The sequence below is a fragment of the Chiloscyllium plagiosum genome, unplaced genomic scaffold, assembly GCF_037043375.1.
Source record: "Chiloscyllium plagiosum isolate Xiang-an unplaced genomic scaffold, Cpla_swu_hap1 HiC_scaffold_23, whole genome shotgun sequence".
NCBI lineage: Eukaryota > Metazoa > Chordata > Chondrichthyes > Orectolobiformes > Hemiscylliidae > Chiloscyllium > Chiloscyllium plagiosum.
The window spans coordinates 28,775,845-28,801,788 of NW_028270161.1; the positions used below are offsets into that span (position 1 = coordinate 28,775,845).

At 40.0% G+C, this 25,944-nt stretch overlaps 1 protein-coding gene across 19 annotated transcripts in view; it reads right to left on the reverse strand.

Moving 5' to 3' along the window:
* Positions 1-25,944, reverse strand: part of LOC122561721 (membrane-associated guanylate kinase, WW and PDZ domain-containing protein 2) — a 687,684-nt gene that overhangs the window by 37,845 nt on the left and 623,895 nt on the right. For all 19 annotated transcript variants that reach the window (XM_087999522.1, XM_087999521.1, XM_087999517.1 and 16 more), the window contains 3 exons: positions 7,685-7,867; positions 7,375-7,540; positions 1,995-2,193 (listed from right to left, as the gene is read on the reverse strand). In XM_087999522.1, coding sequence (XP_087855648.1) covers positions 1,995-2,193; positions 7,375-7,540; positions 7,685-7,867 — 548 coding nt within the window. The remainder of the gene's footprint in view (positions 1-1,994; positions 2,194-7,374; positions 7,541-7,684; positions 7,868-25,944) is intronic.

Here is a 25,944-nt window from a genome sequence, read left to right on the forward strand (position 1 = left end):
AGAGAGAAAATACTTTACATAGTGTAAAATAGATGTATCAAATTAGCCACCCATTATGCACCTTATCTGATTTCCCTTTCCATTAAAGTCAATTAAAAAGTTGAAAATTGGGCTGGATGTATAATTGACAGTGTATTCTATTTCACCCATTGTATGTTGCTGCCAAAAGGTACAAATACTCCTATGCCTAAATATTACATTTACATTTGCTAGTTTGCTGTGGCATGCATTAGGAAATCAGGGAACTGTGCACAATGCTTGAGCTGACCACATGTATTTAATTGTTTAGATTAACTACATGTTTTGCTCTATTCCTCTATGATGAAACCAAGGATCTAATTTGCCTTTTGAACATTATCAATTCAACCAGCCACATTCAAAGTTTTCAGTATATAAACACCTAACCATTCCTATACCTGTACTACTTTTAAAATTGTACCTTTTAGTGAGGACCGCTGATGCTGAAGAGTCAGAATTGAAAAGCTTATGGTGCTAGAAAGCACAGGAGGCCTGAAGTGGGAGACTTGATGTTTCAGGCACGACCCCTTCGTCAGTAATGTGTGTGGGGAGGGTGGGGTTTGAAGAGACTAAGAGCTACATAGGAGGGTGGGGGTGGGGTTGGGGAGAAGGTAGCTGGGAGGGCGATAGGTAGATGCAGGTGGGGGGTGATTGTGAAATGTCAGTGGGGAGGGTGGAGCAGATAGGTGGGAAGGAATATGGACAGGTGGGGCAGGTCAAGAGGGTGGTGCTGAGTTGAAGGGTTGGATCTGGGATGAGGTGGGGATGGGGGAGATTTAGAAACTAGTGAAGTCGATGTTGATGTTGTGTGGTTGAAGGGTCCCAAGGCAGAAGATGAGACGCTCTTCTTCCAGTCGTCGGGTGACTTGGAGTCCCACTTCCCAAGGACATGCAAGTCTGGGCTTCCTCCACCACCAAATCCAAGCCAACCGACACTGGATGAAGAATGCTTTATCTTCCGCCTTGAGATCTTTTAACCACACTGCATTAACATCAACTTCACTCGTTTCCAAATCTCCCCTACTCCACCTCAACCCAGATCCAAGCCTCCAACTTGGCACCACCTTCTTGACCTGTCTTACCTGCCCATCTTCCTTCCCACCTATCTGCTCTATCCTCCCCACTGACCTGTCATAATCACCCCCAATTGTATCTCACCCTCCCAGTTACCTTTCCCCCAGTCCCAGCCTCCTATTTATCTCTCAGCCCCCTTCCCTTCCCCACATCCCTGATAAAGGGCTCATGCCCGAAACATCGACTCTCCTGCTCCTCAGATGCTGCCTGACCAGCTGTGTTTTTCCAGCCACACTTTTTGACTCTACCTCTTCGTGATGTCTAGTTGTGTATTTCACCTGATGCAACATGCTCGTGTCATCTCTCATAAAATAAGAACCACATATAGGTAATATGGTATTGAAAAATCCAGAATGATGATCATTACAGCTCATTAATATATACAAATATTTCATTCACAGCCTGATGTCTGGGCTAAAATTATACCTATTTGGTTACGAACTATAGCATGTTTTAATTAGTGTCATGTTTCAAGTAGCTCCAGTTAAGATAGAGTATATGTCATATGTTGGTACAATGATGGAAACATAAGTATGTTGCTTAATATTGACAATTAATTGTGTGACATAATACAAAATGTAATTTAAATCTTCATTCTAAAATTTTTCACTTCATCAAATTGCATGAAATTTCATGTCATTTACCCAATTTATTAACGCTTTCCTGAAGTCTTCTTATGTTTTCCTTATCACTTTATTGTTTCAAGTTTCTGTAACTTTTAAATGATGCTCCTATACTCAAGTTCAGGTTATTATTATATCATCTACTATAACATTAAGCACATCTTACTATGTATTACAAATTATGCTGAATTGTGGCACTCAGATTCTTCATGAAGACAACTAATGTGAGTAATGGTGGAAAAGAAAGGTCAATGGATCAGAATATTTGAGGTTTCGTACCTGTGGCTGTCTGTAATCAGACACTCCATACTGTCTATTGTCAGAAGGTGGCTGCCTGTAATCTATGAGAGGCTGCTGTCTGTAATCTAGAGATGGTGGCTGTCGATAATCTGATGTCGGAGCTTGTCTGTACTCTGAAAATGGTGGTTGCCTAATGTCTGGTTTGACATCTTGTCTTGCTTTTACTTCTGACCTGTAACTAGATTTAAAAAAAAATGAATAAAATCATTAATATGAGTTATTTTGCAAAACTTTTAAAAGAAAATTAGGTTTCATTAGTTACATGAATAATTAAACGTGAAAGTAAAAATGAAACTTAAATAAAAATCTCAGTGAATTGCAGAGCATTATTAGCAGAGGTTTGCAAACAAGTATCTGTTTGATCCCTTGCCTTGGGAATAGTTAGGGGAATTTGTTAGATAGTTTTGAAATATGTAATTCTATGATTAAAAGGAATTATTTTCTATTTTATTCCATTCCATGTGAACTCTGCCTGAAACAGGTTGGCTCAACATCTGTTGATGCTTCATCCTGAGCTAGCTTTCAGGACAAAAAGGCAGATTCCAAGACTACCTCAGCCAGAATGGAATAAAACCTTCAGTGTTGGCATTATTTTGAACTAACGAAGCAGCCAAACAAGTTAACTAATCCCCTATTAAAAGGAATACTACAAGTAAAATTCTTTATTCAGATATTAAATCATTATTTGAATGCACTTATTTACACAAGTGCTGTGTATAACAGTTAAGATAAAATGAATTAACTTCACTGAACATGAAAATTACAATAGTATAAACTCGGCTCTTGTATTAATTCTTCTACTCTCCTCCTTCTACTTGGAGAGTGTGTCCTGCCTTTCTGCTGGATGGCAGTCTTCTTCATCAAACATATATATTAGCCATTGCAGGCAGTACCAAAACCTCACTTATTTTAAAATTTTAAAGGTTGTTATCTCCAGAACTTGACATAAGTATGGTTTCTTGTTTGTTATTTGCACAAATGCCTTTAATCTGATGCCCATCTGTTTCTTCAAATGCATATGAAAGGTTCTATGGCATGATTTGAAAAGTAGGTGAATACTTCCTGTGTCATGGTCAATATTTGATCCCCCACCATTAAACAGATTAACCAGTCATAGTTAACTTGGTGGAGAAAGTGAGGGCTGCAGATGCTGGAGATCAGAGCTGAAAATGTGTTGCTGGAAAAGCGCAGCAGGTCAGGCAGCATCCAAGGAACAGGAGAATCGACGTTTGGGCATAAGCCCTTAACTTGGTGTCAGCAACATTCTGTGTTTATCTATATAGAATATGGTAGCATTATAGTTAAGACTAGGACTTGTCCATATTTCTACTCTCTAGACTTTTAATGGTAGTCACCTGTTCTTGGTTCACATGTTACTTATGAGATTTATAACATTATCGTATTTTGGAACTGTAGACATTTTCTAATCAATCTGTTCAGAGAGGTTAAGACATACTCTAGATGTAGCTGGGACTTGAATTCCGCCCACCTCCCCAAGGGTAGGGGCACAAGCGCTGTCCCATAAGACTCTTTTTTTATGGGACCGTACATTTAAATTTAATGTAAATGATGAGTCATACGACCTGTTTTGCAGATTGCTTAACTGTTAGCCTTGCTGGTGTAATGTTTAGGCACCAAAGGAAGGCTTATATTGTTCTAAGGTACAGAATATTAACACTTAGATACAATGGCACCTGCCCCTGAATATACTGAGTGAATCCCGAGGAATTATCTAATTGGAAGGATGCTTGAGCTATTTAAAAAAATAGGGCTTGATTCCAGTGTTGCAGTATCCCATTCCAGGTGCCCACACGTTGTACATGTGATCTGGGTAGCTCAATTGAATTTTCTAGCACTCTGAAAATCTCATGGAGGGTGGTCAGCTTCTCTATGGCTTGTAGTTCACAGATGTCAGAAAGATTTGGACTCAGGAACCTTTTGAAAACTATCTTCACATGTCTTCATATTCCCCATTCCCCTTCATGTCAACTCAATATCAGCTCATGTCTCCTGACCACCCATATGACCCTTTGTTGCCCTCATGGCAACTCAAGATCTTTCCAAGGCTATTTCTTGAGCATAAACTGTGTACAGGACTATGGAATCATTTCATAACAATAGCATGTGTGGAACTACTTAGAAAAAAACTCCTACTCATAATGCTTTATAATTTAAAACAAATTTCAAAAAGCATTTCAATGTGTCAATCAAACAGAACATTAAAGTATCAATAACAAAAGCTTTAACTATTTCACATCTCTTAATATTGTGCAATTCCACATTGAGGCAATGATGAATGGGATAACAGAAAAATAACTTATTATCTCCACATAAACATGTTAATCAAGCAAAGTCAACAGTTCTCTCATACTGTGTAATCAACAACCTGTTCGCAAATCCTTGGTATTTAAAAGAATTCATGAGAGGAGGAAGTTCCAAGAACATCCTGTCTTCAGTGATGGCGGAATCCAGCATAAATGCAAAAGACAAGTCTGAAGCAACCACCTTTATCCCAAAGCATTGAGTTTATCTATTTAGCTCTTCTTCTCAGGTCCCGAGTATCACAGCCAATTTGGTTCACTCCATATGATATTATGCGATGGTTATGCATTCTCAGTCCAACAAAGAGTGTCTAACAACATTCTGCAGCAATGCTCCAGATTGATGCTCCTGAATTTTCACAACTCTCATCAAACTGTTCCAGTTTAATTACAATAGTGATGTGACAATGCCGCTCTTTTAACAAGGTTATGCTGTTCTTGGCCTTTTTTGTTCAGAGAGGTTGTAAAAGCAGCGATGCTGAAAGGTCTGGCTTTGAAAGATTCTACGGGCAGTTTGACTATAACTAACAGATACTGCCTTAGGCAAAAGTCTTTCAAGTTTTTTTAAAAAAAACACGTACAATGAAATTGGAGTGACCAGTTCTCCCAGCTCAGCTTTTCTCAGGTTTTAGTAAGCAGTCGTTGTGAACCTGCTGGACCCAAGGAAGCAAGTCCATGTTGATCCTCCCTCCTTCTCTCCTGTAAGAACCTGTGTTTGATTTTTCTTTTTGGACCAAGGGATGTTTATGGGGATTGTTGCAAGTATTTAGAAGAGCATCATTAAGTTGGGATAATCTGTTGGGTTTTGGATAGTTTGAGTTATTCTGTATTCTGTTCTCTTTTGTTTATATTTCATCTTGTAATCTTATAAATAAATTTGGTTTTGTTTAAAACTAAGTAGTTTGACCAGCTGCATCACTCCTGAAATATCCACTGTACACCTGCTTAAAACAACTAGCAAAGTTAGAGTCTGGGCTACTTTCTTGAAACGTTTTGAGGTTGGGGGGGGGGGGGGGAGGGGAGTAGGGGGGTCTGTCCTGGTCCATAACAGTGGAATTTACCCAACAAAGTGGAAAATTTTCCAGGTATGTACTGTTTACATAAAGCAGAACAAATGCAATTTGTTAACTATCACTCACAATTACTACACTCAATAATCTGTATAGTGATTGAAGGTGTCAATATCTGAGGTATATTTGAAATGCTTTTGATTTCCTCTCAGAATGTGGGCATGCCTCCAGCTTATTTGAGAAGGTGTGGTGGTAGATCTTCTCTTTGAGCTGCTATAATCCTTCTGATGATAATATTGATGTGGTAGAGAACTGAGAAAGTTTTAGCAAGCAATGGTGAACAAACAGTGATGCATGTCCGAGTCAGGATGGTAAGCACTTTAGAAGAAACTTGGAAAGGAGAGTGTTCCCTCATTATTGTTGCTCCTATTATTTTTGGTGGCAGAGCTTGCAGGATTCCGAAAGTAATCTTGGTGAATTGCTGTATTGTGCCTTTTGAATTGTATATACCACCACAATGTATTGGTGGTGGAAGAGTTGACTTTGAGCCTAGAAAGTCACAGTTAACTCATTACATTGATCTGCAGACTTGTCCTCCATCATTCAGGTGTATATGCTACTGTTGGAAGGAACTCTGTCCAATTCTTCTTAAAGGTGACTTGATCAGTCTTTGATGCTACTCTTCAGTTCACTTCAATAGCAGCCCACTGCTGACAATTCCCTTTTTTATTTCTGAGATATTATCCCAACCAAAGGCAAGCAGTCGTAAAAATACATATACATTGATCGCCGATATGTAATTTGTGATGAATGGCCTATAATTTATTTACATCTACAAATATAATTTCTGGACATTGGATTTCAATAATAGAACTATATAGCTGTTGGTTGCTTTTATGAAGATTTTTCTTGAAACACAAACATGGTCAGAGTGTTCTCCCATAACAGTAATTAAGTTCAACACTTCTCATAAAGCAGGTGACTGCAGATCCCTGTGGTTTTAATGGAAATATGTCTATTCTGCAAGATTTAAGACAGATAGAGTAAAAACATATAGCTATGTTGTCAGAAAAATTTAGGATGAGCAAACTTTTTAAAAAAAATTCAGTTCAGCAGACATCAGGAATAAATTTAGAAGTTGGTTTCTTATGAAGAGTTCAGAGCATTTCAGGAGTCAAGTTACCTCAGCAAATGTGTATAGGTTGTAAAATCTTTAAACCAGAAGAGCTTTGTTCAAAATTTGAAGTTTATTACAACTGAGAAAATTTAGGCAATCAGATTTGTTCCTGATACTAGATATGGAAAGGATTAATCAACTGTCTGCAATGACAATGGGAAAGAACTGGAGAGAGTCAGTGAATTAGAAACTTAAGGATTTGAAGTAGGAGTGTAATCTCTCTCGATTTGAATCCCTGTAATGGATAGATCATGAAACAGGTAAAACTTTGTTTTGCAATGTGTTTTAAGATCTTTATAACTGTCTTCTACATTTAGATAGCTTACTTTTTTAAATAAAAAAACTTTTATTCTGTTGTAAATTGGTAGCCTCATGTGAATACATTTCAGTGGCTAAACATCACACTAAGTAATTAAACAATAAAACCATATGATCTATCAATCCTGGTTTTATTCTGGAATCTGGCTTGTTCTGTAGTGCTATCAGCTGGAATCACAACAAACTTTACCCTTATTTTAATTAAGCATCAATGAAAAGTTATCCTCTAATTACTCCAGCTAAGTCATTTAAAAAGAAATGGGTGCTTATTTAAAGACTGACAGCTGCTTCTGTGCTAAAAGATTCAAACACTTTACAATAAATTGGCATTTTCAGACATCTCATTACTTGTCTTACATATTATATAGCACTTTTAAATATTTACATACATTTAATAAAAACGCTCCTAATGTTCACATAAATTTAAATTTGACAACCTGCTGCTTTTAAATTAGCTTAGTCATGACCGGGAAGGGCGGGGGGAGAAAGAAAATGTCTAAAAATATGGAAAGAAGTGGGACAGCTCTCCTTACCTGCCATTATGTCCATGTGGCTGAAGAGGAGGTGGTTGTACAGCAGGGCTATGTTGTGCTATAGGACTTTGCTGTGGTGTAGGACTCTTTTGTGCCATTGGACTGTGCTGCTGTGCCAGAGGACTTTGCTTATCTGAGCCTGGTGCTGAAGCAGGACTGCTCATGTCTGTGAAAGGTGCAAAAATAAAAAAAAAACTGTTCCACAATAGATTTTGTTGATTTTTGTTTTCTGCCAACATGTTTTAATTCAAAACTCCTCCTTCTCAAAATATGTCCTTGATTTAAACAGATTTGCAAAGTAGGGACTTACCCTCTTGAGGAACAATGCGCAGAGTCACACTAAGGCCTGCATCCTTGATTAGCTTCACAATTTCTGCATGAGGCATGTTAATGATGGACTGCCCATTCACTGCTAGGATGCGGTCGCCAACCTTGAGTTTTCCACAACGATCTGCTGGGCTCCCCTCAATAATCCGTCCAATTTTGTGAGGCACTGTCAATAATTTGGAATTTCCATGAAAGCAATTAATAGAAACGTTGGACGGGTTCACCATGAAGAGTGAGAGGTGAAGAACAAACATCAGAGTGATGCCAACAGCCTGTTCAATATACCGACTATGCAAAAAAAAGACAGATAACTGAATGTATGTTGAAAGAATACTGCCACACGCGATAGTACTGTGTTTGGCATTAGGAGCAAGTGATGACTGCAGGTGCTGGAGATCAGAGTGGAGAATATGGTACTGGAAAAGCACAGCAGGTCAGGCAACATCAGAGGAGCAGGAGAATCAACGTTTCAGGCGTAAGCCTGACGTTCTTGATGAAAGGCTTATGCCCAAAACGTTGATTCTCCTGCTCATTCCTGATGAAGGGCTTATTCCCAAAACGTTGATTCTCCTGCTCTTTGGATGCTGCCTGACCTGCTGTGCTTTTCCAGCACCACTCTCTTGACTGTGTGGTATTAGTAATTTATTTGGCCAGATTGATGTACATAGGGTCCAAACTGAACCTTGTTGTGCCAATCTTGTGTAAAATGGCCAAAATATGGGGGTGACCAAAAACAGGCATATGTAAATGAAAGACTGAATATTTGTTTCGAATTCCCTGACTGAAATTGGTATTTATTCACTGGGAATACGTTGGGCCCACTTTGCTCAGAAATCTTCTATCTCTGTTGTAGCCTAAGTATTCATCAAAAATACCTAAAAGTGTGTTTCAAAGTACAGATTTCTCACTGTCTTTAACTGAATAACATACTTTTAGCACAGTATTACAGCATTCAGCAGGCAATTATTTGCTGAATGCACTGGATATTGCAAAAGCAATGGACCCTGACAACATTCCAACATTGTTACTGAAGACTCGTGCTCCAGAATTGCTGCACCCCTAGCCATGCTACATCACTGGCACCTTCTCTACAATGTAGAAAATTGTCCAAGTATTTCCTGTATGAAAAAAAGCATGACAAATCCTACTTGGCAATTAACAGCCCATTCGTCTACCTTCGATCATTTGTAAAGTGATGGAAGGTATCATCAACAGTGTTATCAAGGAGCACTTGAGAGTGAAGTTCTAGTAACAGACAGCAGGGGGTTCCTTAAATTTATAAAAGGCAAGACAGAAGCCAAAGTGAACATAGGCTCCTTAGAGAATGAGGCTTGGGAAATAATAATGGGGAACTTAGAATGGCTGAGGCTTTGAATAAATACTTTGCATCAGCCTTCACAGTAGTAAAACTAATAGCATCCCCAAATTAGGAAATATTCAAATGGCAAAAGGAGGATAGGAAGCAGATACAATGACTATCATTAGAGAAAATGTGCTAAGGAAGCGAATTGGTCTGAAGACTGATAAGTCCCCTGGATCTGATGGAATGCATCCAAGATGTTAAAAGGTAGCTACAGAGACAGATGATGCATTGGTAGCAATCTTTCAGTGATCCTCAGATTCTGGAAAAGTCCCAAAGGATTGAAAACCGCCAATTTAACACTTTTATTTAAAAACGGATAGAGACAAAATAATGGGCAACTATAGGTCAGTTAGCTTAAAGTCTGTTATGGGAAAATGTTAGAGTCTATTATAAAGGATACAATAGCATAGCATTTAGAAATACATAATATGATCAAGCAGAGTCAGCAATGGCTTCATGAAGGGGAAATCATGCCTGACAAATTTACTAGAATTGTTTGAGGAGGTAACAATCAGGATTAGAAAAAAGGAAAGCTGTGGATGTAATATTTTTGGATTTTAAGAAGACATTTGATGAGGTACAACACATGAGGCTACTTAATAAGAGTCCATGGTATTGGATGTAGCATAGGTAGAGGATTGACTAATTAATTGAAGACAGGCTATTGGGATAAGGGGTCGTTTTCGAGAAGGTAACCATTAACTAATGGTGTGTCTCGGGATCAGTGCTGGGACTACAATTATTTACAATATACATAATGACTTAAAGTGAATACACAATAGCCAAGATTACAGATGCCACAAAAGTAGCTGGGAAGGGAAGTCAAGTCATGAGGATGACACAAAACACCTGCAGTGGGACACAGACAGGTTGTTATTGGGGGAAAATCTTGGCAAATGGAATATAATGGTGGTGAGTGTGAGGTTATGCAATTCAGGAGGCAGAGCAGGGGAGCTGAATCTTATTTAAATGCACAAAGACTGCAAAAGTCTATTGAGCTAAGTGCATTTGGGAGTCCTCATTCATGAATCACAAAAAAATGTGCATTCAAGTTCAGCAGATAATGCAGAAGTGGAATTTTGACTTTGTTTCAAAAGGAAAAGGAGCATAAAAGTAGGGAGGTTTTGCTAAAACTATATAAGGCACTAGTTAGAGTTACATAAGGCACAGCTGGTATACTGTTAACAGTTTCAGCTCCTTTATCTACAGAAAAATACGTTGACATTGGAGACAATCCAGAAAAGGTTCACTATGCTGATGGCAGGTATGTGGGAGAATCTAGGACCAGAGGACACAATCTCAGAATATGGAGTCACACATTTGAGAGACGAGGAGGAATTTTGTCTTACAAAAGGCTGTGAATCTGTGCAATTCTTCATCACAGAAGGCTGTTGAGACTGGGTCATTAAGTACATTCAGGTCTGACACAGACAGATGTTTAATCACAAAAGGGAATAAAGGGTTGTATGGAAAAGGCAGGAAACTGGATTTGAGCATTATCAGATCAGCCATGGTCTCATTGAATGACAGGGATTCTTGATGGACTGAATGGCCTGTTTCTAATAACTGCATGATTGCACCATTTAATTTCCTCTGCTATTAAAGCACTCTATGTCCAAATACTGTAAGATCTGGACAATACCCTGATTAAGGCTGACAAGTAGCAAGAAACATTCACACTACACAAATGACAGGCAATGGCCATCTTCAACAAGAAAGAAGCTAATTATCACAATGACATTCAAAGGTATTACTACTACTGAACCTCCCATCATCAACATCCATGAGGTTACCGATTATACTGAAACTCAACTAAATAGCCACATAAAATGCAGCTACAAGAGAAGGTCAGAAGCTTGGGATCCTGCAGTGAGTAACTCACCACCTGACTCCCCAAACTCTGTATACCATCTGTAAATACTCCCTACTTTACCGGATAAGTGCATTCAGGGCAAAGCAGCCCATATGATTGGCACCACATTCACAAACATTTATTCCCTCCACCATCAATACTCAGAAGCAGCAATATGTACCATCTACAAGATGCAATGTATAAGTTCACCAAGGCTCTGCAAATAGCACTTTGCAAACCCGTGATAACTTCCATCTAGATAGACAACGGCAGCACATACATGGGAACACCACAATCTGCAAGTTCCCCTCCAATTCACTCACCAACCTGACTTGGAAAAATAATGTTGTTCCTTCACTGTTGCTGGGTCAAAATCCTAGAACGCCCTCCCCAACAGCATTGTGAGATCACCTAAACCAAACTGACTGCAACAGTTCAAGAGGCAGTCCATCACCAACTCCTCAAAGGCAATTCGGGATGGGCAATGAATTCCCATTAAATAGACAATAAATATTTAGCCAAAAATGCCCATATCCCATAAATATGAAAAACTTATTGGGTAAGCAGCTGTTGAAAACTAAGATTTTTTTTTCACTATAAACACCAACTTAGTGATATTCGAGTTCGTAAATGTTCTAACAACCTTTTGAGTTTTTAACCAAAATAACAGTAGTCCTTTTTTTTTTAGTCACTATAGAAACCTTCGGTTTCTATATAGCTGCTCAAGACTTGAGCCCAGTCCAAAATGATAGCAAAAGTTTGGAGGAATTGTTCAGTTTTGCTGGTCAGCTATTAGGTCATTTGTATATAGAAAGAAAACATTGTGAGACTCCCTGTCTTTGGGATATGAAAGCATGTGATTCAACAAACTGAGGAGCTGAACTTCCACCTATACATATTAACCATTTTAGATTCTCTGCAGCCAGCAGAATTCAAATATAATTGACTGTTCAGGCATGTCATGTTGTGTACTGGGAAGGTTTGCCAGCATCACAATCACTGTTTTGTAAAGAGACATAAATCCACCTATTCTGATAGTCAGACTTTTGTTCCAGCAGCAGTAGCCTAGAGGTGCATGTCAGGACCATGTGGAAAACATGTCATTGCTGACTCTGAAGGTACTCGCTAGGAAGCTGAAAATTCCAATTAACAATACCCTTGCATCTGAAACCCTCCAAAAAAGCCCCTTAAGTCAGAGATTTTGGAGTCTTCTGACTCACTTAAGCTTAATAGCTACCCAAGAAACTAGAGTATTAAAAATCCATTCTTAACTCTTGAGTAACTATTAAACTGAACTTGATTCATCACTGAATCCACCCAAATACAAACCCCAGACCTGACATTCCTACCTTGATTCAGCCAGAATTGCAGATTCTGTTCTGACTCAACTTAGACAAAATTTTTACAGTGTCAAAAGATACCATTCAACCCATTGTGCTTACGTCATCTCTTCAACCAAGCATCATTACTTAATGCAAATCTTCTCCTTTTCCCCCAAACCTTTGCACACTACTTCTAACAAAATGGTCATCCAATGCCCCCTTGAATGCCTCAATGGAACCTGCTTCCACCACATTTGCAGGCAGTGTATTGATGCATGGAACAATGATGAAGGCAATCTGTCTCCTGGTGTAGAACCTGTGACTTGCAGCTTTGGCTGACCTATGAAACAAATAGGGAAAACATCAAGTTGCGCCTCAATACCAATTAATGGTTTATAAAGCTTGTGTTCTCAGCAACTTGTTGTATGGCTGTGAAATATTGGTGACTTATAGCTGTCAGGAAAAGATGCCCGATAAATTCAATTTTTCTTTGTGGCACATTGTAGCATACCTTGCAGGACAAATACAGCAGTCCTCTCAAAGGCAGAAGTCCCAAGGGTGTTGACACCAGTCACAGAGATGAGATTGGTGGATTGGGCATATCTACATGACGAGGTAGATAGAGCCTAGAGTGGGCATTTTAAAATTCCACTTCAATGATGCTTGCAAGTCATTGATTCATAAAGCACATAAGGGGCCCTTTGGTTCATCCACCCTGTACCACCAAAAATATACTACGACTTAAACCCGTCCCACTTTTGTGCACTAAGCTGATTGCCTTGTTATAATTTGTGACATGAAGGCTCTAAACATTCTTTTTCATCAGTGAGTGATAATCAATGACACCATCTTCTGTGGGTTGCTTGCTCGACCATGACAAACAGTGGTTCCAACAGCATAGTTACTGGTTCCAATATCAAACATAACAATGTACATTATTGCTTGGCAGCTTCATGTGCAGCATCTGACTCTCAAGAATTGGCATCCATTAGCAAGGTACATCAAATGCAGACAGCAAATAGGTTAATGTGTGTTCATTCTCTCTAATTGATGGAACGAAGCCAACCAAGGCCTTTTATAGACCTCTTGAGAACTTCATTCACAATAAGTACAGCAGGCATCTAATTATTAACTGACCATGTAACCAGAACATAATACACACTGCTACCACTGTCTAGTGGTGGTTTAGGGACTGCATGTCTCAGGTGGTGGATGGTCAAATGAGTTACTCTGTTCTAAAAAGTGTCAAGTTTCTTGAGTGTTATTGGAGCTGCACGCATTCAGCATTTAGAGAGTATTTCACCACTCTCTATGTAGACGGTGGATGGACGTTTGGAGTCATCACGGAATTCTCAGTCTTTGACCTACTCTTTTAGCCACATTATTTATATTGCTCATCCGGTTCAGTTGTTCAAAGGAGAATCACATAATTTTACAGAATTCTAAAATGGTAATGCCACTCAATATCAAGAAGATGCAGTATTCTAGTTAGTCCAGAACTGTCCTACATGGTCCTTGACATTTGCCCCAGATATGGCAGATCAGGGAAATTTGGTGCCTTGTTTGGGAACAGAAGCCTAAAAATCTTGGTGGATGGGCTGGTACACAGGCAGGGTCCTTTCCCTGGGCAGTCCTGGGGACTGGGACTTGAGGAGAAAGTGAGGGCTGCAGATGCTGGAGATCAGAGCTGGAAATGTGTTGCTGGAAAAGCGCAGCAGGTCAGGCAGCATCCAGGGAACAGGAAAATCGACGTTTCGGGCATAAGCCCTTCTTCAGGAATGAGGAAAGTGTGTCCAGCAGGCTAAGATAAAAGGTAGGGAGGAGGGACTTGGGGGAGGGGCGTTGGAAATGCGATAGGTGGAGGGAGGTCAAGGTGAGGGTGATAGGCCGGAGTGGGGTGGGGGCGGAGAGGTCAGGAAGAAGATTGCAGGTTAGGAAGGCGGTGCTGAGTTTGAGGGATTTGACTGAGACAAGGTGGGGGGAGGGGAAATGAGGAAACTGGAGAAATCTGAGTTCATCCCTTGTGGTTGGAGGGTTCCCAGGCAGAAGATGAGGCGCTCTTCCTCCAACCGTCGTGTTGCCATGGTCTGGCGATGGAGGAGTCCAAGGACCTGCATGTCCTTGGTGGAGTGGGAAGGGGAGTTGGTCCGGGGTGGTTGGTCCGGGTGTCCCAGAGGTGTTCTCTGAAACGTTCCGCAAGTAGGCGGCCTGTCTCCCCAATATAGAGGAGGCCACATCGGGTGCAGAGGATGCAATAGATGATGTGTGTGGAGGTGCAGGTGAATTTGTGGCGGATATGGAAGTGTCCCTTGGGGCCTTGGAGGGAAGTAAGGGGGGTTTTGCATTTCTTGCGGTTGCAGGGGAAGATGCCGGGAGTGGAGGTTGAGTTGGTGGGGGGTATGGACCTGACGAGGGAGTCACGGAGGGAGTGGTCTTTTCGGAATGCTGATAGGGGAGGGGAGGGAAATATATCACTGGTGGTGGGGTCCGTTTGGAGGTGGCGGAAATGACGGCGGATGATACGCTGTACATGGAGGTTTGTGGGGTGGTAGGTGAAGACCAGTGGGGTTCTGTCCTGGTGGCGGTTGGAGGGGCGGGGCTCAAGGGCGGAGGAGCGGGAAGTGGAAGAGATGCGGTGGAGGGCAATGTCGACTACGTCTGGCGGGAAATTGCGGTCCTTGAAGAAGGAGGCCATCTGGGTTGTATGGTTTTGTGACTGGTCCTCCTGGGAGCAGATGCGGCAGAGACGAAGGAATTGGGAATATGGGATGGCGTTTTTACAGGGGGCAGGGTGGGAGGAGGTGTAGTCTAGATAGCTGTGGGAGTCGGTCGGTTTATAGTAAATGTCCGTGTCGATTTGGTCACCCGAGATAGAAATGGAAAGGTCTAGGAAGGGGAGGGAGGAGTCTGAGATGGTCCAGGTGAATTTGAGGTCGAGGTGGAAGGTGTTGGTAAAGTGGATGAACTGTTCAACCTCCTCATGGGAGCACGAGGCATGAACTGTTCAACCTCCTCGTGGGAGCACGAGGGACTGGGACTTGACACCATACTATGCCACTCTAATTCGTGTAGTCTTAACCATCTGGAGGAATGCATAGCAATATAGGGAGAAGGTCTCTGACCTTTTGCACTCTACAGTGTTAAGTGCTACCATCTTCTCTCCAATCCTCACATTCATTCTATCTCTGCTACTGTACCCACCTCCCACCAAGGCTCATGCATTACCTCTCACTATTGTCTGCAACATCTTCTCTCATTCACTGTCACCCACACCAATCCTGGACAACACTAACTCTGCATGCCCTCTGCACTGCCCACTCACTCTATCTGGACACCTCACTACCTGCATGAAAAGTAACAACTGTGCCACCCACTTTCACCTCCCTTAATACCTGCCACTTTCTCATTCCAGGAGAAAACTGTCCACAACAAGGCAGAAAGAGTGGGCTGCCTCACATTCGGCTCCTCACCCATTATGAATCCATCGTGACTCTGATCACCCCAAGTGGCTAACTGACCATGTCCAAGCCCAAGGACTGGTATCAGAGATTCCCCTTGTTTTACTGTGCTGGGACCCCTGAGCAATGACAATCTCCCTTGACTTGACTAGAAACAACTGGAAACCATGACAAGTTTCCTGGGTCTGTGCCTCACTAAATGACACTACAATACAGCAGAATTGAGAGCCTGGTAACTCTAGCTGAGGAAGAAAAGGCAAAGTGGGGATGCTGTGAGTATCCAGATGGACTCAGTGAGTGAACACACAATGATAGCAAACCATCAGGGCAGAGATGCAGCCTCGTCCAGGACATTAGCTGGGTGTGGGCCACTGAATCCAAAGTGTCTTTGCTGCACCATGACAATAATAGTTGCCATTTTGCTTTGAGATGCAGAATTAATGTACAAAACATACATTTCATAAGTGGATTGGAGATGTACAATGAGGGTTGTTAGAAGTTGATATAAGTCATATGCCAATTTCATATGCCTGATGTCCAACATGTAGATCCAACATGTAAGCGGTAAGCTAAAATCACCAGGCACTCACTTCATGTTGAGAATTCTTGATATATGGTTTTCTTGCAGTGAGTGACAGGCTGGGAAATTGCATACTAATAAGGCAAGATGTGATAAACCCCTTTCATAGGAATCACGTGTTCCTAGTGAGAATCTTGTCTCTGTCTAGAAATTGATCAGAAGTTGCCCCCATGTGCACCTGCTGGCAAGATAGGCCTCAATGACCTGCAGTGTGATTCTGTCACATTTCTTGCTGTAGCCCAAATCATTCAGGCCCCTATATGACACCACCATAATCTTTTCATTTCTCATCGTTGGAGAATCCTATTGGAAGCATAACCTAATAATCATAAGGAGCGGTCTTAATCGCCAATAAATAAACTGACAAATATGTTGCCAGCAAATCTCATATGGTAGATAATCACATGGGTTGAAAGTTCTTCAACAACAGACATTGACACGGAGGTAAATAATTTAAAAACTAGAATAACTGGACAGAAAAGTACTATAAACTTCGTGGTATTTTGAGGTACACAATTTGTTTTAGTTTATTAAAAGTGCCGGTTCAAAAAGTGGCTGTTAAAACAAGGTTTGCTGTTGTTGCCTGGTTTTGGAATGGAAGCATTACTGTTCATAAACTTTTGTTTACAATGGGATTCTGAATGTCACGTGCCTTCTGTTAATTATTCCTATACTTGTGGGAATCCTGTCACTTTCTTGTTTCACCTATTTCATTAGGAACTGTATGAAATGCCTGCTTGAAACAGACAACTTTATACCAAAAGAACAAGAATCCAGTTGCTAAGAAATCTAAGGAACTAGTTACTTTGAATGCTTCAGTATTGTTGTCATGGTGTAAACAGGGTGAAACTCTCCAGTCACCAGCTGACCTAACTCTTCAGCCAAAGCTCAGCCATTCTTTGCTTGTTACATGCAGAGAAACCTAAGTAATTATTTTTAAAAAACTGTCTGGGAAAGAAACAGCTTCTGTAGTACTCCACTTTTATTGACTCCAATGGAGCTTTTTTAATATCGTGCTCCTCTTCAGAACAAAGCAGTACACAAACTTATTTGGTGAATACATGAACCAAGTCCAAAACAACACTTTTCTGCACAGTTGACTACATTAGTCAGCTGAGGCGTTGACATAAACTATGGAACATCGAAAAGTTAGCATGGCTATGCCAACAAAGTCATTATAAATCTTCAGCTCTAGCAAACAATGGCCCAAATCCTTTGATTTCCAGGTCATTTGAGATAGGATACAAGCTTGAAAATGCATATCAGGACGTACGGCGCTCCCAGTGTATAGACATGAGCTGCACTTGCTCAAAGCTTAAAGTTCCAATGGGCTGATTGTTGCAGTCCAGGACTCTCAGACGTTGAGCTCAGTGTGAAGACTTGGGCCAGATACATGGCACTTGCCTGTATACTTTTACCCTGAAACTGTTACAGTTTAACCCATTCTACCTCCATTTGTTATGAAAATGTGGGTGTGCTGCACCTTTAAGAAAGTTAAAAGCTAGCAGAACTACCTGACAGCACCAAGTGCTCTGAACAAGATATAATGTAATCTTTTGGTCCAGCTGCTAGTGTAGCTGGTTGCCAGGAGACAAAAACAAATTTGAATTAGGTCAATCAATTTAAATTATACCCCCCCCCCAAAACCAAACTTCAATCAACTTTGAATTTAGTATATTGACAGTCTTAAAAGATTGACAATCCGATGCTTTGGGGGTATAAGACCAGGAAAACCTGAACAGTTGAGACAGAACTGCCAAAAGACCAACAGATATAGGCTGTTAGTCTGAGCTCTAAGACGTTCCTGACTAGAGAAGCAGTTTTCAGAAAAAACATCAACACCGACCTGGACAGCAAATCTACAGAGGAAGATCGAAAGAGAAGATCCGATTGCTACCTGGTTTTGAAATTTGAATTTTCACAGATTACTGCACTGGATAAATCGTTTGTGGTGCCGATTTAAACTAGCAGGAGGGTTTACCCCATGTCGTAACATGCTATTAGTCAGCATAATTCAACTGAGCATCACAACTAACCACAACCCCTCTCCAAATAAATCACTCATCAGAGCTGACCAGACTACCCCCACAACCCAGTTATCCAACAACACACCCAATCAATTGACTATCCCCAACACAGGATTAGCCCTTACCTGATTAGTCCCTTAGCTACATGACTAACCACTCAACCACTTCACCCACCTATCCATCTCACAAACTCATTATTCTCTCGCTGAAAGATTAGATCTTTTAAAAACCTACCTGATAACCCAGCTACTATGGTGAAAAGGGTGGATAATATTCTTTGTTCATCTTTTCTTGTGTCGTACTATCATCTTGATGGATGTCTGTGCTGACCTTGAAACTTCAGGTGGGAATGGAAGATATGACCAGAAAATGGTAAAAGTGAAAGTTTTGCAAAAATATTTGCAGGTAGCCTCAATACATTCAGCTTCAAAACTGACTGGAAGATCTAGGTCATTCCATTTTTCTCATCAGTCACTTTCCTTTCTGATCTGCAGTATTTGCCTCAGGGATACCATTATGCTTCTTACATCTCCACTTAAATATTCTGATAGTTTTATGTCAGGTCAGTTTGAGGCAGAAGATGGAATAAATAGAGGAACACTGCCCACCCCCATTTAAGTGTGCTTCTGCATGCTTTTGGTCAGTGTTAATGGAAAATAGTGCTTTTCAGAGGAAGAATGTTTTCAACAGTTTAGTGAAAAATGAAGTAGGCTTCATTGCAACTTTTTAGCACTGCAAAATTGCCTGAAAATTGATAGGAATTAAAGGAAAATAGCACATTCTATCCCTGTTAACCCTTTGGGTTCATGCTGACAAATTGCTTGTCCTTTCCACTCAATTTGACTTGGCATCCCCCAAATTATTGTGTTTTATCTCATTTACATTTCTCCCAATTCTCAGTTCAAGCCAGTTTGCTTGACACCCTCCAACATTCCAAACTCAGTTTAAACTGTTACTGACTCTTTTCAACATCAAGGGCTAGATTTTATGGGACTTCGCTGATGTGAAATCCAATTGCCCCACAGTGATGATACATTAAGGATAGCTTTAAATAGCAGCACTAGAGAGCCATTGGCAAATCTCAATTGCGGGCAACTCTGTGTAGTTCCAAAAGCACCAGAAGACAGTCACAGCCACTGGAACTATTACAATGCCCCTAAAAAGTGAAGATGTCTCCTAGATTTCGAATATGTCCAGCATGGCTGACTGAGACCCCAGCAAAAAAGGGTAATAGGAAATTTGGTGGAGGGGGATTGGATTAGATATGGCTGGAGCAAAGATCCCACCCTGCCGGACTTCGACATTGGAAGATGCCTCATGCTGTATAAGTGAAATCTCATTTTGATCTAAATGAGATTTTTGATCAATCCTCAAACCATGAGGTTCTTGTGACATGATGACAGTGACTGGATAAGAAAGTCAGGCTTCATGTCCCACCTGCTGTGGTCATGTGCTATAACGTGTCCAAACAGGTTGAATAAAAATAAATTGATCCAATTATAGTGCCCTGTCAGACATAAAGTAGTACAGAACCCAAAAGCGATAGCTCAAAAGTATCCTCTGCCATTGACATCAAGAGTATAGTGGTGCCTCTGGGCCAGAGGATCAGGATTCAAGTCAGACTGGAGTTGTCACTTTAAAAATTCTTTGAAGAATATGGGCACCATGGTTTGGGTCAACATTTGTTGCTAACCCCTAATTATTCCTCCTTGATCGAAGAAGCTTGTGAGCTGGTTATAGAAGACATTCATCACATTATTCTAGTTCTGAAGTTAAATATAGGCCAGACCAGATAAGGATGGTAGATTTCCTTCTCTAAAATATGCTAATAAATCAGATGGTTTTCATTTATGACAATCAATGATACTTGTGATGCTAACCATCACTAATGACAGGTTTTTTTATTCCAGGTTTATTAACTGAATTTAATTTTCCCATGAGATTTGAACCCAAATCCACTGAGTATTAGCCTGGACCTCTGGACTACAGGTCCAGTGATATTATCATTATGGTCTCCCCATGATGATCTGTACAAGTTAATTAAAAATAGTTTACAAAGGATACTCTGACAATATGAATCATAGGAATTGCACAGGAGGCTGGCAATGTATCCACGCCAGCTAATCGAAAAGCTAATTCTTGGTCTGTGGCTTTGTATGGCACTGAAGTGCATACCCAAGCTAATAAAATAATACCACTGATGAAGAGAGCAACTTTTTTCATATAAGTTTAAGTTATATATTATCAAATGTAAGTATGATCATACTTATTTTCATGTACCAAACTGATATCCAGGATGTAGAACAATTTGTCTTGTAAACCTAGCTGGCTTAATCTAACAGACAGTGTTAATAATGGTGATAGTTTTTTAAAAAAAGTTGTCATGTATAATTTTAGGGAAATTTCATTGTGGGATCTACTCATTTGAAACATTAACTTTTTTTTCTTAGCCATCATAACCTGATGACTCCTCTGTCTGGAATCTTTCATTTTCTTTAGTTAACTACTTTTAAAATGCTTATGAAATAGATTCCTCCTTAACCAAATTCTTATAATTGGTAATGTGTCAAATCAAAGGTTACTATACAACATAAGAGTTCATGGTGTAGGATGTGCCACATCAGCACAGCTGAAGGATTGATGAGTGAACAGGAAGTAGAGAGTAGGGATAAATCAGGCCTTTTGGGATGGTAAACTGTAACAAGTAGAATGCAATAGGGATAAATTCTGAGACCTCAATTGTTTCCAGTCTGTATCAATGATTTAATTAGAGACTGGATCTACAGTAGCTAAACTTACTGATGACACCAAGATTGGCATGAAAGGAACTTCTTAAGAGGAAGTGAGTCTGCAAAGGGATATAGATGGGTTAGGTGAGTGGGCAAAAATTTTACAAATGGAGTGTACTGTGAGTAAATGTAGAGAGACTGCAGAGTTCTTGTCTAGTAGGATCTAGCAGGGATACCAGATGATATAATCACCACTTCCTGAATTCTATGTTAATTGAAGATTGATTGGGTGAGAAGTTGACTGGTATATATAAATGTAGATGGAGATACATAATCAGTGAGGTTATAATTAGTGGCATGAGTGTTACAATAAAACTCTGACCAGAAAAACATATGCCTGGAATCTCTCTAACGAACATTTTAATTTATCATGATTATCAGGCAGAACTTGGTACAGAGGGAGCTGGGTGCCCTCATACTTGAATCTTAAAAATACTACTATGCAGTACAGCAAGTGAGTAAAAAGACAAACTAATGTTGGTGTTTATTACAAGGGGAATGATATATAAAAGTAAGGAAGTTTTACTGCAGCTGCACATGGCATTGTCAAGACTACATCTTGAGTACTGTGTATAATTTGGTCTCCTTATTGGGTTAGAAGCTACTTAGAGAAGGTTCCCTTGACACATTGCTGAGATGAAGAATTTATAATAAGGAAGGTTGAATGGTACGGCTAAACTTATTGGAGTTTAAGAGACCGGAGTCCGAATGAGAAAGAGAGAAGGGAACATGATTAGGTGGATAGCAGGAGAATGTTTAATTCCATGGGGAGACTAGACGCAGGGAACATAATTTAAGAATAAGGAATCACACTTTTTAAAACAGATGAGAACGTTTTCCTTCCAATATTGTTTGTGAATGAAATTCTCCTCCCTTCTAAAATATTGGAGTCTAGGTCATTGACTATATTCATAGCAGAATGAAATAAATTGTTGATAGTGAAGGAAGTTAATGGTTATGGTGGCTAAATGTGAAAATGGAGTTGATCTTATTGAATGGTGGAGCAGGCTCAAAATATCAAATGGCCTAAACTAGCTTCTAAATTCCTTTAGATTAGATACATTTTGCACTTCCTGGAATTCTTTAACTAGCAGGTCTACACAAGCCATAAAACTAATTTTGATTTGGTAACAAGTTTAAAAAATTGTTTAATAAGTGACTTTTTTTTACTAGCTGCCTTCTATTGCTGATGAATAATGAATAAATGCATAAACATCTGTAATATGTTTTCAAATGTTAAGTTTAACCACCACTTACAAAGGTACTGTTAAGACTAGATTTTAATTTTTATTAAATACCTGGAAGCAAAGATAAATCTGAGTTTTTAAACTTCTACATTTTCTAATGTAGGTCTAAACCACTACTGATATTTCAGCTGAAAAGTTTGGAATGGACATGGATGGCACAAGCAATTGACTTAGTCTTCCTCTACTGATCATTTTTGAGTGAATAACAAGTTCCTTGAAAATGCCAAACAGTATTCCTTTGTTAGGATAAAGGATGCAAAATAATAGTTAAAGATTGATGGAACTGCTATGCCAATTCAGAAGGCAACATTGGTTCAAGATTTGTAAGGTTTAAGGCATTCCAAAATACAAACAGCAAATCCCTAATCTCTCAAATCAGGAACTTCATACTTGTCCCATAACTGAAATAGAATAGTAAAAATGAATCTATATACAATTTTATTATAAATAATGGAAATCATTCTCAAGGTGTGCTCACTGTGCAACAAACCAAAATTGCATATCCTAATGCATACATATTAAAAGAAAAAGAATGACGGTAAATTAGCTCATTGTGTGTTCTAAGTCTCGAACGTATTTGCTATACATCATATATATTGTATCAATATGCAAAGGAGCAATATCTTGTGAAAACAGGAAATTCCTAGTGTCCATAGAAGAAAACACTTTAACAATGACTATCATGTTATTAAATAGGAGCACCCTCCATTAATTGATCATAGTCTGTAAATATAAATATATATTTCCAACAATGTGAAAAACTGAAAAATATGGAAGTGTTTGGACCCTTACTAGATTGTAAACAGTTTTTACCATGTGTTCCTTGGAAATGAAGTCAACAGTTTAATCTCTGCTGTGGTTCATCTATTGTTTTATAGAAAGTTAAGTGATTTGGAGAAAAGAGAAGTAAAACTTTTAGGGAGGTAGGAGATGGGGTTTATGGCTCTTAATTAATAGGAGACAGATTTTTGAAAAGACTATTGGGGCTTTTGTGCTGATTGCTTAGCAACTCTTCCTCAAATTAGTTTTTCTGTTTTCACATATTTAGACCAGGAAATGAGCTGACCCCTGGAGCTCAGTGTCTCCTTCCCTCAGTAGAAGTTCTTGATCAAAGAACTACAAATGCTGAAAATACAAAACCAAAACACAGTTGGAGAGAAACACAGTAGGTCTGGCAACAGCTGTTTACAGAAAATGTATTGAATGCAATGAAGGAGGATAACTGAACTCAATATTAACTCTGTTTTTCTCTCAACAGTTGTTGCCAGATTTGCTTCTCCTGATCTCTGTTTCTGTTTCAGTCATGCTGTAACTTGATAAATATCAGAATCTCTAACTACCTGAGAAACCTGAAAAGCTTAATTTTTTAAAGACTCAGGTTCAGCTTGATATCACTCCCAAAGTCACAGAGGAGGCTGTGCCACCAGACCCTGCCAGACTGGTCTGAGGTCACTGTTGGGTCAGTGCTACCTCCGGGGTGCAGAAGAATGTTGGAGCAATGCAAAATTAAACTCAAGGACTTTCTTCACTCCACCACAGTGAGTACTACAATCTTCTCTCTTCTATCTCACACTCACTCTGTAGCTGCTACAGCACCCATTTCTCACCAAGGCTCATACTTTGCCACTCATTATTGCCTGCACTAGCTCTCATTCCCTTCAACTCTAATAACTCAGCATTCCCTCTGTGCTGCTCCCTCAGTCTTTCAGTACACCTCACCACCTTTCCCCCAGATGCATCAACAATAAGAGTCATGCCACCCACTGTAATCTCATTCATTAGTTCCTTTGGCTCATTAGAAGAAATCATCTCCCCCATAACAGGGCAGAGAGAGCCTGGACAGGGAAGGCAACTTGACATTCATTTCCTCACCACCTTTGAAGAAAGAATCTTGGCAGGAGAACAGTATCCTGTGGAGATGCTGAAAAATCCATGTCCTGCCAAACAAATAAACACTATTCTTTGTTCAACTGAAACTCTTGCATGAACTCCACTGTCGTTCACAATTAGTAGGTGCAACATCTTCTGTCATCTTGCTGGTTCTTCTGTCCTGCCCTTAACCTCTAAGAAATGCCTGGTTCCTTCAGAAGCCCCATCCTTGATTCTGAGGATGAGTACAAAGGCTCAGAGGTAACATTAGTAAATCAAGCTTCGGCAACCCCCACCAACCCAGATACTGATACTTCAGTGGGAGTCATAGGCACAGAGGGTGTAGGTACACAATCTCGTGAGCGCCTTACAGTGACAGCTGTGCATTGGCTGTGGGAGGAACAGCCTTAGCAGTTGGTATTTGAAACTTTGCCAGACAGCAGGCTGCTTAGTTTTGGGCAGAAGATGATCTTCTGCTGTTGGCAATCAGGAACTTCATCCAAATGTACAAGATGGAGCTGCAATGGTAGAAAGGCATATGGGATGCATTGACCATCACTGCCCAGAAGCTGCAGCATTGCACCAAGTCCTGCAACTGTTTGTCTGCCTCAATGGACAGACTGGTAGCTGCCTTGGAGAGCCAGGACCAGCATCCTCAGGGACTGCTGGAGAGGCAGGAACAGCTGGATTCCCTCATCTCACCTCATGATCTTCATGACCGAAGGCATGGCAACAAATAGTGGGGATCTTTGAAAGCTGGAGGTGGAACCAACCATACACACGCCTACCCACACACATTCTCCTGTGCGCTTTCCACTCAGACACTGCAGAGGTGGCCAGACCCTCCATCTCCATTCTGCCTGTCCTTCTCCGATTCTTAGAGATTGAGGAGGATCAACTTGTATCAGGCAAGAAGACCCTCAATGTATCTAAACCCAAGCAACTCCAGGGTTGCCCAACAGGGCCAACAGTTGCACATCTGAGCAAGTTCCCTCCAGGCTTTTTCACTTTCATGGACACAGCTAAGTATTTCAAGAATTTTCAGTTTTTGTTTTATTGTTATTGGAGTACTCTCCAATTTGTCTGGATCTTAGCCATGGGTATGTAAAATAGGTCTGCATTGCTTTTAGAACATGTCACTTACTTTTCTGCATATTTGTAAAGGGATGTTTCCACACGAATTTTCCCAAGTAAGTGAATAAAGAATCTGGTCTTTCAGCACCACAAAAGGAACATAATCAATTAACTGATACGTTAGCTACAAACTAAACTTGTAAACTACATTCTAAGTGACTTGAGACGTTCATTATTAAGTTAGTTAATAAACTTAAAGCCAAATACAATCAATTTTAACTGAGTCAACTAATTTAGGCGATCTTGGAAATCATAGCATTAGTAAATAATAATACATTTGAAGTAGAAATTGGTGAAATAGAGTATGGATTTAGACCTGGAGAAGGAATGAACAGTGGAGCGAACATTTAACTTTAGAACAATCTTCAACAAATATCTACAAGATATAAATATTACATGCTTCATAGATTATAGAAAAATGTTTGTTTATCACCAAAAACTAATAGATCTGCTGTTGAAATGTGACAGCAAAGATACGACATATATTCAGAATCTGTTTGCCTGTACACCATGACTGATCAGATAGTGAGTGTTGGATGAGAAGATGAGCAATTGGTTATATTTTAAGTGAAGGAAAGATTACCACATTGTTACATACCTCT